The sequence below is a fragment of the Xyrauchen texanus genome, chromosome 24 (assembly GCF_025860055.1).
Source record: "Xyrauchen texanus isolate HMW12.3.18 chromosome 24, RBS_HiC_50CHRs, whole genome shotgun sequence".
Lineage (NCBI taxonomy): Eukaryota > Metazoa > Chordata > Actinopteri > Cypriniformes > Catostomidae > Xyrauchen > Xyrauchen texanus.
In genome coordinates, this window is record NC_068299.1 from 2,872,869 (window position 1) to 2,886,829 (window position 13,961).

The window sequence follows — 13,961 nt, forward strand, 5'->3', positions numbered from 1 at the left end:
CATTTTAAAGGATGTTTTTATTGGAAAATAAGACAAAATACTCAGCATGAAGATTATTGTTGCAGGGCACTTAGTACTTTGTCTTGTTGTACATAAAAAAAAAGTCTAAATATCCTTAAAATATACTTTTACTTGAGATGCAAAATACTATGATATGAAGTCTTTCAGTGATCACATTTGGTGAAATTTGAGCTTAAAACAGGAACTCCTTACCAATTGGGTAAGAAAATGGAAAACAAGTTTATTGTGCAGCCGTGGCCAAAAGTATTGGCAGTGACATCAATTTTGTGTTTTGCAAAGTTTGCTGCTTCAGTATTTGTGGATAATTTTTTCACATGTTTCTATGGACTGCAAAACGATGATAAGTGTTTTATGAGTTTTAAAGGTTTTTATTGGCAAAAAAATGCAATAAATGCAAAGAGTCAATATTTACAGTGTTGACCCTTGTTCTTCATAACCTCTGCAATTCGCTTTGGCATGCTGAATATCAGCTTCTGGGGCAAATCCTCACTGATGGAGATCCATTCTTGCCTTATTAGTGCTCAGAGTTGATCACAATTTGTGGGGTTCTTTTTATCCACTCGCCTTTTAAGGACTGACCACAGGTTCTCTGTGGGATTAAGATCCGGGGAGTTGCCTGGCCACAAATCCAAAATTTCAATGTAATGATCTCTCAGCCACTTCATTATCACTCTTGCCTTGTGACATGGTGCACCATCATGCTGGAAAATGCTCGGATCATCACCAAATTGCTCCTGGATCATTTGGGAGAAGTTGCTCTTGCAGGACGTTTTGATACCATTCTTTATTCATGGCCGTGTTTTTGTGCAGGATTGTGAGAGAGCCCACTCCCTGTGATGAAAAGCAACCCCATACATGGATGGTCTCAGGATACTTCACTGTTGGCACGACACAGGACTCATGGAAGCACTCACCTTTTCATCTCCGGACTATCGATTTTCCAGATGTCCCAAACAGTCGGAAGGGAATACAGTGAGGAAAATAAGTATTTGAACACCCTGCTATTTTGCAAGTTCTCCCACTTAGAAATCATGGAGGGGTCTGAAATTGTCATCGTAGGTGCATGTCCACTGTGAGAGACATAATCTAAAAAAAAAAATCCAGAAATCACAATGTATGATTTTTTAACTATTTATTTGTATGATACAGCTGCAAATAAGTATTTGAACACCTGAGAAAATCAGTGTTAATATTTGGTACAGTAGCCTTTGTTTGCAATTAAACGTTTCCTGTAGTTTTTCACCAGGTTTGCACACACTGCAGGAGGGATTTTGGCCCACTCCTCCACACAGATCTTCTCTAGATCAGTCAGGTTTCTGGGCTGTCGCTGAGAAACACGGAGTTTGAGCTCCCTCCAAAGATTCTCTATTGGGTTTAGGTCTGGAGACTGGCTAGGCCACGCCAGAACCTTGATATGCTTCTTACAGAGCCACTCCTTGGTTATCCTGGCTGTGTGCTTCGGGTCATTGTCATGTTGGAAGCCCCAGCCTCGACCCATCTTCAATGCTCTAACTGAGGGAAGGAGGTTGTTCCCCAAAATCTCGTAATACATGGCCCCGGTCATCCTCTCCTTAATACAGTGCAGTCAGCCCTGTCCCATGTGCAGAAAAACACCCCCAAAGCATGATGCTACCACCCCCATGCTTCACAGTAGGGATGGTGTTCTTGGGATGGTACTCATCATTCTTCTTCCTCCAAACACGGTTAGTGGAATTATGACCAAAAGGTCTCATCTGACCACATGACTTTCTCCCATGACTCCTCTGGATCATCCAAATGGTCATTGGCAAACTTAAGACGGGCCTTGACATGTGCTGGTTTAAGCAGGGGAACCTTCCGTGCCATGCATGATTTCAAACCGTGGCGTCTTAGTGTATTACCAACAGTAACCTTGGAAGCGGTGGTCCCAGCTCTTTTCAGGTCATTGACCAGCTCCTCCCGTGTAGTTCTGGGCTGATTTTTCACCTTTCTTAGGATCATTGAGACCCCACGAGGTGAGATCTTGCATGGAGCCCCAGTCCGAGGGAGATTGACAGTCATGTTTAGCTTCTTCCATTTTCTAATGATTGCTCCAACAGTGGACCTTTTTTCACCAAGCTGCTTGGCAATTTCCCTGTAGCCCTTTCCAGCCTTGTGGAGGTGTACAATTTTGTCTCTAGTGTCTTTGGACAGCTCTTTGGTCTTGGCCATGTTAGTAGTTGGATTCTTACTGATTGTATGGGGTGGACAGGTGTCTTTATGCAGCTAACGACCTCAAACAGGTGCATCTAATTTAGGATAATAAATGGAGTGGAGGTGGACATTTTAAAGGCAGACTAACAGGTCTTTGAGGGTCAGAATTCTAGCTGATAGACAGGTGTTCAAATACTTATTTGCAGCTGTATCATACAAATAAATAGTTAAAAAAATCATACATTGTGATTTCTGGATTTTTTTTTTTAGATTATGTCTCTCACAGTGGACATGCACCTATGCACCATGCACGATGACAATTTCAGACCCCTCCATGATTTCTAAGTGGGAGAACTTGCAAAATAGCAGGGTGTTCAAATACTTATTTTCCTCACTGTATAACTTTGTACTGTCTTCTGCTGTCCAATCCTTGTACTTCCTGCAGAATTCAGTCTGTCCTTGATGTTATCCTTGGAGAGAAGTGGCTTCTTTGCTACCCTTCTTGACACCAGTCCATTATCCAAAAGTCTTCGCCTCACTGTGCGTGCAGATGCCCTCACACCAACCGGCTGCCAATATTGAGCTCTGCACTGGTGGTGACACTATTCCGTAACTGACTCCTCAGGATGAGATGGTCCTGGCGCTTGCTGGACACTCTGGGACGTCCTGAAGCCTTCTTCAATGCAGTTGCACCTCTCTCCTTGAAGTTCTTGATGATCCGGTAAATGGTTCTTTCAGGTGCAATATTCTTTGCAACAATTTCCTTGCATGTGAGGCCATTTTGATGCAAAGTGATGATGGCTGCACATCTTTCTTTAGAGGTAACCATTGCTAACAAGAACACAATGATTGGAAGCACTTCTTCCCTCCTTTTATAGCATCAGTCTGCTCTTATAATCCAATCAGAATGATAGCGTCATTTCACCCGACTAGCACATGTTCACACTTTCCCAGGTGCTGCTGATATGATTAGTGAAATGATGTTAGCTGGTCATTTTGTGCCAGGGCCAAAAAAAAAAACGTGGAATTTGGGTTTTTGTGATAAAGTTAATTTTTTTGGCCAATGAAGCTTTTTGCTATTATTTAAAATGTATCTGATCACTCTGCATGTGAATCAACACCTCAACAACTGAAGCAGAAAACATTGCGAAACACAACATTTATGTCACTGCCGATACTTTTGGCCATGGCTGTAGTTGTTTTTAAGCTCAACCCCACTAAATTATTAGATTTTTCTGAAAACATGCAGATATTTCTTGTGATTTTGTTTCTCAAGTAATTGCGTCTTGTTTTAAGGATGTTTAGGTATTTATTAAATAAAAATTATTTGCAGTGTTTAATACGAACTGATGCAAAATGTTGATTAAAAGTAGTGAAAAACCTTAAAGAAATGGTGACTAGTTACATCATCTAAAAACATATAGATTACCTTATACACTCCTATAAAACTCAAGGACTCATTTACCTGACTTGTCCTGAAGGTGATCCGATAGTTAAACTGCGCTCCCTCCTTGTCTTTTCCATCATCCAGTTTCTCTCTTCTCACGCTGATAGCCACCGGACCCAAATTCTCATCCACCCCGAAGTAATTCTGGTGCTCTGAGGGTTAAAAGCAGGACAGAGAGATGAGGTCAGGGTCAAGGAGGACTGATAACACCCTCAGGATACACTACAAAGTGACCCTGAGTAGACCGGAAGGAATTTTCTGAGACCGACAGGAAGAGGGCTATTTAAAATCTACAGCCTCACTGGTGCTGGTTATCTGGGAGGACAAGTGGAGGAGATAAGCCCTTGGGACAGGACGACAGCAGGACTATGAGTTTCACCAACTTCACTCCATTAGAAAGATGAAGGATCTGTCTAATGGTCTACAGTCCAACACAAGCACAAACTTTTTACATCCCATGTTGCAATGGGTTTAATACAGCTACTGTCTAGTGTCTTATATAATTTGTTTAAAGATTTAAAAGGCACACATCCCATGCTCTCAGTGTTAAACTGTAAATATCTAACATAATTATTTAAGCACATCAAATTTCATTAAAATAATTTACATTTATGCATTTGGCAGATGCTTTTATCCAAAGAGACTTACAGTGCACTTATTACAGGGACAATCCACCCGGAGCAACCTGGAGTTAAGTGTCTTACTCAAGGACACAATGGTGGTGGCTGTGGGGATCGAACCAGTGACCTTCTGATTACCAGTTATGTGCTTTAGCCACTACGCCACCACCACTCCAAATCATGAATTTGGTCTGTCCCAACTCAGTTGTCTTGATGTATTTGACCTATCCAACCATTATAATCATTCAACAGTGTCATCAATGGAAGTATTATCATTTGGGCTTTTTCAAAAGCATGGTGGGAAAACAATAATGACGTTCCTTTTTTCCTCAATATTCATCAAGCTCAACATTCAACCCCTGTTACCAAAGTAATGGTAAAATGTAATACATGGTAAATATCCATCCATCCATTCATCCATCATCAACCGCTTATCCGAAGTCGGGTCACGGGGGCAGCCGCTCCAGCAGGGGGCTCCAAACTTCCGTATCCCGAGCCACATTAACCAGCTCTGACTGGGGGACCCCGAGGCGTTCCCAGGCCAGTGTGGAGATGTAATCTCTCCACCTAGTCCTGAGTCTTCCCCAAGGCCTCCTCCCAGCTGGACGTGCCTGAAACACCTCCCTAGGGAGGCGCCCCGGGGGCATCCTTACCAGATGCCCAAACAACCTCAACTGACTCCTTTTGACGCAAAGGAGCAACGGCTCTAAACAACGGTGCGATAGAGTGAGTGCAATACCGCCCCCGCTGCCCCGATTCTCCGGCCAACCTCCCGCTCCATTGTCTCCTCACTCGTGAACAAGTCCCTGAGGTACTTGAACTCCTTCACTTGGGGCAATACCTCCTTCCCTACCCGGAGTACACATAATGGTAAGCACACATGGTAAATATAAATGTATCAATAACTACAAACCAACATTTGGTCCCAAACAAGCTAGACCCTACATCTTTGTTAGACTAAATGGGTAAACTAGGTGTGGGGGGGAAATCATTTCAGTGATGCATTGCGATTCTCTCAAATGATTCTGAATCAATTCTCAAAAGAATCAGAATCGATTCTGGGTTCAGTTTAAACCGCGGCAGAAATGTATTTATGTTAACATGACAACAAGCAACATAAAACATGAGCTCGCACCCGTTATTACACTGATTTGCACAGCATGGGCAGAAAATAATGATGAGGCAGCGGTTCAGGAGACGTGGGTGAGGTTTAAAATTTCCTGATGCCTTTCTCTACTCTTACATGTTCTCAATTGTATTGGCTTTTGCTTATAGCCACTAACTCACTTGTCAGGACAGTGCGCACACCTGACGATAAGGGATTGAAATCCAGCATAGCATTTTACAACTGGGTCTTGCGATCTTCTACTCACTGAGAAAACAGATGGAACAGTGCATAAGAGATGCTTGACAAATTTCTGAAGCAACAACTGTGCCGTATAAACTGCTTTACTGTCACCTGTGCAGGTGAGAAGCGCTCTCTTATAAGCAGATATATCTCTCATCCTGGACCAGCAACATCCAGTTGTGATTATAGATACAAATTTAAATGAATAGCATGGCATAGATTAATTTTAAATAATAATTAAAATCTGCACATCGCGGTGCCGTTTTGTGGCCCGTTCTGCATTTTGTGGCTCCTTTCAGCTTATCGCGGCCCATTCGGCTGTTTCGCAGCCGGCCCACCGGCCCGCCCGGTTCTTCTGATGGCCAGTCCGCCCCTGCTCGGCCCCAAAGTGCGCCGACCCACAGGGAAAATGCCGGTATGCCAGATTACCAGTCCAGCCCTGAATGTGACTCATTCTGATTTTTGAAAACAGCTGTTAAATAAAAAGCTGAAAGGGGAAAAAATAGAGCATACATTTTTTTTTTTTGAAGAAATTGAAAAAAAAAAAAAGAAATTGGAGGACAAGATGCATCGTGATACATCGAGAATCGTTTTATAATTGAATCGTTACCCTTTGAATCATAATCGAATCGTGAGTCCAGTGAAGATTTACACCTCTATGGGTTACCCTGTAATTCTCACCCTTTTTCAAATCTATTACTAGAAAATAATAACTTGACAGAAATCAGAGATTAAAACTATTCAGACATCTCAAAAACTTTGGTCGCTAAAATCTAAAAATTACATAAAAATAATAAAACAAATTATAATATAGTGGACGAACACTTTGTACACTTTTGCCATTTTTTTTACCCAATATTCACACTCTAAATTACATCAGTAAGAGGGCGTTTCTTCAACTTCAGGGTTAATTTTTATTATACCAAACAGATTTCAACTCTCTTTCTTTTTGTTATATGAAGGCAAAATTTTACCAGGCCTTCATAATTTATTTTCGATACTTTTGAAAAGATTTGCATACATTTTTCAAGCATTACAGCTCTCACAGTTGCGGCTTCATTTCCATCACACCAAACAATTTCAGCCCCATACCATGGGCACCATGGCGAAACATACAGCCAAAATGTGATCGGCAATGTGCATTAAAGCATGGAGACATTAGGATAATGTGTATTGATATAAAACAAAAAAGTGGGACAAATGGGACAAAAATGAAATGAATAATGGGGACAGGTCAGCACATCTGTAGCATCATACTACAAGCAAACATGCCATTATAATACTTGAAACAGCTGGCTATCCACACGAGAGGAGAGATCGGAGTGGGTCTTCAGCAAACAGCCCTTACTCCAAACTCAAAGCGGTGCATGACAGAGAATCAAGACGCAACAAGAGACCCTCTCAGTGCTGATCCACGTCATCTCATCCTCTCTTAAGCATATGGAGATTTTCACAAGGTTAAAGCCTAAATCTGCATTAAAGACCACCAAAACACGACGAAGACACTTCTAGTCCTTCCAACTCATTTTATTGCAACAATGCAGGCAAATCCAGCTAAAACCAGCATCTGATGTTTGCAGGTTTATTCAAGTTGGTATAGCTGATTTACTAGGGCTGTGTTCAAAATATTGATTTGGTGATGCATCATCGTGTTCTTGCCGAGGCGTGCATCGATGCAATTGCATCCGCATCATTATTATGCAGCACTTTGGTGGTTTAAGAATGTAGACTATAACGTATATACCATGCGATGCAAGTTGGCTTTGAATTGCCTGAGCAGTAGTAGAAAAGTATTTAAATTGGTTGATATCTTACTACTGCCAGCAAAACTAGAATCAAAACTGTTTGTGCATTTTGGCTTTTTACCCAAACCCAAAATTTGGGAGTGAGACATGACTCGCAAAACTAAAGTACCTCCAATCTACCAGTGCATACTGAATTATCATGATAAAGCCGGCCATATGTGCTTCTTTTACTCTCAAGCGGGGTATGAAATTAACCAAATGGTGGGTTCTTTTTAAACAGTGTCATTTCGCTCAACTTCCACAGACCTGTACGTGCCGTACCCAGTTCGGTCATGCATTTAGCACCAGTTTTGGGGATTCAATTTAGACACTCAGATTTGAGTCATATATTAATAGACTTTCGAATCAATACGGGACACAATATGTCCCATTTTTTAAGCTGGTCAGATTGCATCACAGCAAAATCATTCCAGATCATTAATTTACACTTGATATTCATTGTAAATGTTGCCTACTGTGGGTAAGGGACCATCTAAAAAGTCCACACATTGTGCTAAAACATCCTAATACCGTGGCGGGTGTGATAACAGACTGTCTAAAGCAGTGTAGGCAGAGGAACACTAGAGAATGTATATATTCACTATAGACATTTAATGACTTTTAAATATATTATGACATTTTAAATCGAAGTCCTGGAAATCATCATTTTACAATTCCCAGCTATTTTCAGGTTTTCTACGACCATGGGAACTTTGGACATTTTTAGAGTGAAACAGGAAAAAAAAAAATTTGTAAATTGAAAACTAATCAGCTAATATGTTTCAAAAACCAGTTTGACTAAATTAAACTGATATGAGCTGGTTTTCCAGCAGGGACTGTTGAGAAAACCAATTAACTTACAGCCACAATCAACACAAAAAGACAAAGCGTGAAAAATCACTTTGTATACACATCAATATGTGGACATTACCATGAACACAGCACACTGATCCGGTAACTATGGTGACTAAAGGGGTATTTCATGCAAATGTTGTCATTGTTTACACGCCCTTATGTTGTTTCAAACCCATATGACTTCATTTCTTCCATGGAACACAAAAGAAATAAGAAATATTGGATTAAATGGATAAAATAAAGATCTACCAACATAGGTTTTAGTGTGTGTGTGTGTGTGTGTGTGTGTGTGTGTGTGTGTGTGTGTGTATATATATATATATCACACACACACACACACACACACACACACTAAAACCTATGTTGGTAGATCTTGTTGTGTTTCCATGTTTTATGGGGACTTTCCATCGACATAATGGTTTTTATACTGTACAAACTTTATATTCTATCCCCTAAACCTAACCCTACCCCTAAACCTAACCCTCACAGAAAACTTTCTGCATTTTTACATTTTCAAAAAACATAATTTAGTATGATTTATAAGCCGTTTTCCTCATGGGGACCGACAAAATGTCCCCATGGTCAAAAATTTCGGGTTTTACTATCCTTATGGGGACATTTGGTACCCACAAAGTGATAAATACACGCTCACACACACACACACACACACACACACACACACACACACACACACACACACACACACACACACACACACACACACACACACACACACACACACACACACAGAAGTTTGGAATAATGTACAGATTTTGCAAATAAATTGGTTCTTTTATTCACTAAAGTGGCATTCAACTGATCACAATGTATCGTCAGGACATTAATAATGTGACAAATTACTATTACAATTTCTTAAACTACTTCAAAGAGTTCATCAAATAATCCACAACATGCAGCAATGACAGCTTTGCAGATCCTTGTTATTCTAGCGGTCAGTTTGTCCAGATACTCAGGTAACCTTTCACCCCACACTTCCTGTAGCACTTGACCCTTCACCCCACACTTCCTGTAGCACTTGCCATAGATGTGACTGTCTTGTCGGGCACTTCTCACGCACATTACAGTCTAGCTGATCCCACAAAAGCTCAATGGGGTTAAGATCCGTAACACTCTTTTCCAATTATCTGTTGTCCAATGTCAGTGTTTCTTTGCCCACTCAAACCTTTTATTTAAATTTTTCTGTTTCAAAAGTGGCTTTTCTTTGCAATTCTTCCCATAAGTCCTCCTGAGTCTTCTCTTTACTGTTGTACATGAAACTGGTGTTTAGCGGGTAGAATTCAATGAAGCTGTCAGCGGAGGACATGTGAGGCGTCTATTTCTCAAACTAGAAACTCTGATGTACTTATCCTCTTGTTTAGTTGCACATCTGGTCTTCCACATCTCTGTCTGTCCTTGCTATAGCTTTCAACTGTGTTTGAATGGCAAGGGATTTTCTAGTACCAAATTAGCATTTAGCATGATTACTCAAGGATAAGGTGTTGGAGTGGAAATGGGGCCTGTCTAGATTTCATCAAAATTGAATTTTTTTTATAGTGATGGTGCTGTTTTTTACATCAGTAATGTCCTGACTATACTTTGTGATCAGTTGAATGCACACTTTGGTGAATTAAAGCACCAATTTCCTTCCAAACAGAAAAATCTGTACATTATTCCAAATATTTGGCCACCAGTGTATATATATCCTCAGAAACATAGTCACATTACAGAAGTAACATTTTCAAATTGACTTGAATGCATTTATCAAATATGTAATCATGTATTAGAAAAGCTGACCCGATTCACCAGACATTCTGCCAGGTCATGATTTTCTGACTTCAGACTAACATTAAGAGTTCATTGACCTTTCATAACTCATCATCACCCCATCAACATCTCTGCAGAGACATGGAGAGGACAGACCTGTCAACGTGTCTCTCTGGAGAGTCGCCATCTCCTTTCACACCCTTTATTTCTATGATGCTTTTATCACCTTGGGAGTAGCACTGATTCCATTGAACCATCTCGCCCATTTCTTTCTCTCTTTGTGACCGGAGATGCTAAAAGATTGGAGAGGATGCAAGACGTGACATGTCCATTTAAAAGTCTAGAGTAGTATGTTGTCACGATACCACAATTTAAGTTGAAAGTACCGATACTAATGAAATTTCACTATTCTCAATACCACAGCGAACATCTGCTAATATGCTCCTTTAGACTATTTAAAGTTAAATTTCAATGTAAATAATACATTAAAAGTTATGCAGAATCCGATAAGACTTTGGCGACACAGCGCAAGCGGATTATTATCTATTCCCCAATATCACAAGCTGGCAAACATCAATTATTGTCATTTGTGAAAAGCCATAATTGGCTCATTCACCATGGCTAGAAAGCTCGTGGATGCACATAATCAAATCGTAGCTTTCACCCACAGGCTGCGACTCATTATTCAGCATACTCTAAATACAAAAGCTTGAATTTCTATGAGGCAGCTGTTTTCCAGAGCTTAGGAATGGTAACACAATCCTTTCAAGACTATGCAGATGTGCAGACAGCCACAGACACCTTCTCACTCAAACACTGACGACATTATGCATACGAGTCGATCATTCGCCTCGAGTTCCCAGACACACAGAGATGTATTAATAAAAAGCAGTGGGGCCGCAGTGAGGAGATGGCCCCGTCGCCCCCCACTCAGCTTCAACGGCACTGCCGCTCCTCTGAGGGGAACAGCTGCTCTCGTCTTTTCTCACATGATAAATCACAGTCCAAAGACAGGAGAAAAATCTCACACCTCCATCCCTGGCACAAGTGTTGCTCTCTTCAGAATGTGTAACAAACACCATGCTGAACAAAACTTGCCATTGCTTTGGTGCATAAATTTTGTTTGCTTAATCCTGCACAAAGAATTACAGTGCTTAGTAAGATGCAAATGCATCATAGTCCATTGTTTCACTTGAAAAAAAACTAATTTTACAAAAGTAATGAAACTGGTTGCGAATGCAGTTTTATGTTGATTTCAACCAACAAGAATCAGCGGCAACGTTTTTTTACACACAGTGATAAGTCTTACCTTTCCCGTAGAAATATTTGTGGTAATAATACGCTCCCAAGTCGATGTGTTCGATGATATATCGCTTGACCTTTTCACGGTGGATGGGCTGGTTCTCCCGTGGTACCTCCAACACAGACACACCAGCATTGGTACAGTGAGAACTTAAAGAGGACTCAAAGGAGCAGTTTTCTCCTCCGCCACTGTAGGTGGCATTGTTGGCCCTAGAGAGTGAAATTCTCCTCTCACCCTCTCCCCCAACCTCATTACGAAAATGTGGGCAATTAAGCACCAATCCATTGCTCTTCCCATCACCCTCATCAGCATCCGGGTTCTCCTTGGGGTTTAGGTCCTCCCTGCTGCCCAGGGGCGATTCAAACATGGATGCAGGCACAGTAGAATTCCCACCCACTTGAGCAACTCCTGAGACTTGGTACTGTGAGGCTGCAGAAGCTCCGGTGGTTGTGTTCTTCCTCTGACTGAGGTTGACTCGATTGGCGACCGCGTCACTGATGTTGAAGAGCACGCTCTGGACATCATAGTGAGAAAAGCACTTCTGGAAACTGAGTGGCCGACGGTCATCCTGCTCGGTCGAGAGCCTCAGACAGTCGTGTTCACTCTTTATAGTCCTTAACTTTCTAAAAAGCGATGTCTCGGAGGACTCTGACTTGAGGCGTCGCATGAAGGACTTCTCTCTTTCACGGCTATAGAGGAGGGAGCTGTCCACGTAGTCATAGTTGGAGATGCGGACGATCTCACCTCGGGCTATCTGAGCGGCCGTTTGCAAGCTTGGGGAGAGGGTGGTGTTGTAGCGTAGGAGTTCTGGAAAGCCGACAGGTGGGGCGCTACGATGCTCTAAACTGTCGATCCTGTATCCTCGCAGCATGGTAAAGAAACCATCATTTCCGAGACCTTGTCGGTCAATAGAGGACGTGCTTCCATACTCTCGATGCAAAGATGCACCAGTGTTTGGGTTGACAGCGTTCTGGTCCATTATGTCCTCTGCATCGATGTCGCTGATAGTCACGTCACTGTTGCTCCGCTGTCGAATGGGATGAAGCCCCTTCAAAGGGGATTGACTCAAAAGGTCACTAAGGGAATATTGTGTTTCAGAGTAATCCGGCTCCAGAGCTACATCACCTAATTCAGTAATCGACACACTTTGGTCTGGCTGTCCATTCTGAAACTCTGTGATGACGCTCTCATAATTGGGTCCCCCTCTACTTTCCAAACCTTCCTTTTTTGGGGGCCAATCAGTCACCCTGGCTCGCACCCCCATTTTAGGCATAGCAGGTGTACCATTCGTTTTGCTACCCCCATCCAGCTTGCCTTGGGTGTGAGTAGCTGGATGTCCCATACTCCCATTCAATGCTTTAAGTTTCCTGCTGAACAATTCCTCTGATGACTGCATGACGTTAAAGGAGCCCTTAAGCGACTGAAGGAGGAAGGTTTGCTTTATTTTCAATACCCGCGGCTCAAGCGCGTATCCTGCTTGCAGCTGCTAAGGAAAACGGGAATTCAATTCCCCTCATCGGTTACATTGTCATAGGTCACCCATACGAGTCTCTTGGAAGTCAGGCCAGCTTTCTCAACAAGGTTAGGAGACGTCCTAGAGGGAGTTAACCCACATGAATGGCTGGCGTTCACTACAATTCATTTTTCTTCAAGAGGGACAACTTTGAAGAGAGACAGACAGCATTTGGGTCTCACGGACAGTTGGAGCTTCAAGGAGCAGAAGGGGTCAGTTGAAACAGCTCTCCTTTCACAGAGCTCAGCTAATTTAGGACGACAGCTGGAGAAGAGAGATCTGTTGGGAGCAAAGAGAAAAACAAAAGCACATTAAGTTTTCATGCACAGAACGGAGGAATACATTGATTCGGATACAATTCTAATGCTTTAAGAGAACAGTGGGGTGTCTTTCTCAAAACATCCTTATGACCACAGAACAATGTAAGATGTTAGATAAGAAGTAGGGTGTGTGCTATAAAACAGGCCAGATGACTACTTTCAAAACTACTTCCTACAAAGAGATAATTTACAAATATTAAAGGCTATGTTACTCCTTAGTTTTATTGGCCAAGCAGTGGTTCAAATATTTTTGTTAATCATGCAGAAAGATAAACATAAGGGAAAGTCCTTTGGCTTTTAAATGCATATTACAAATATTCAGCCATAGCCTGGTACCATCTGAAATATCACACATCGTTCAAGAGACAGAAGATGTTTTCGTCTTTCAGGTCCACTTAACATTTCAGAGCAACACAGTAAGCCAACTATCAGAAGCTAAAGTTTCAACAGGCTGCACGTTATAACAGGAAAAGAGACAAAAGGATATAAAGATGTTTAATAAACTGCACATATTCTTGTATATATTGCCACTATTCTTATAAGGGCGTTTCCTCAACTCCAGGCACTTTAAGCACTGTGGACTTCCAGAAAGTAGACTCATTAAAACAATTTCACACTCATACAAGTTTGTGTCTACTAAAAATGTCAAACAGCATGTGTACATGTATCACATGATAATTTACGTTGTTTTTTTTTTTTTTTTTTTCTGAAAATGTCTTAAAATTCCCAACAGCGTGTCATTACCAGCACATCTTAAATTCTGTATCGTGTTAAATGAAATTCTGTGGTGCAAATGACAGTGATGGAAATTACA

The 13,961-nt window shown here is 41.5% G+C and overlaps 1 protein-coding gene across 4 annotated transcripts in view; it reads right to left on the reverse strand.

The window, feature by feature from the left end:
* Positions 1 to 13,961, reverse strand: part of LOC127617569 (signal-induced proliferation-associated 1-like protein 2) — a 164,285-nt gene that overhangs the window by 90,408 nt on the left and 59,916 nt on the right. For all 4 annotated transcript variants that reach the window (XM_052089542.1, XM_052089544.1, XM_052089543.1 and 1 more), the window contains exons 2-3: positions 11,321 to 13,106; positions 3,659 to 3,792 (exon numbers count right to left, since the gene is read on the reverse strand). In XM_052089542.1, coding sequence (XP_051945502.1) covers positions 3,659 to 3,792; positions 11,321 to 12,710 — 1,524 coding nt within the window. In that variant the 5' untranslated portion in view covers positions 12,711 to 13,106. The remainder of the gene's footprint in view (positions 1 to 3,658; positions 3,793 to 11,320; positions 13,107 to 13,961) is intronic.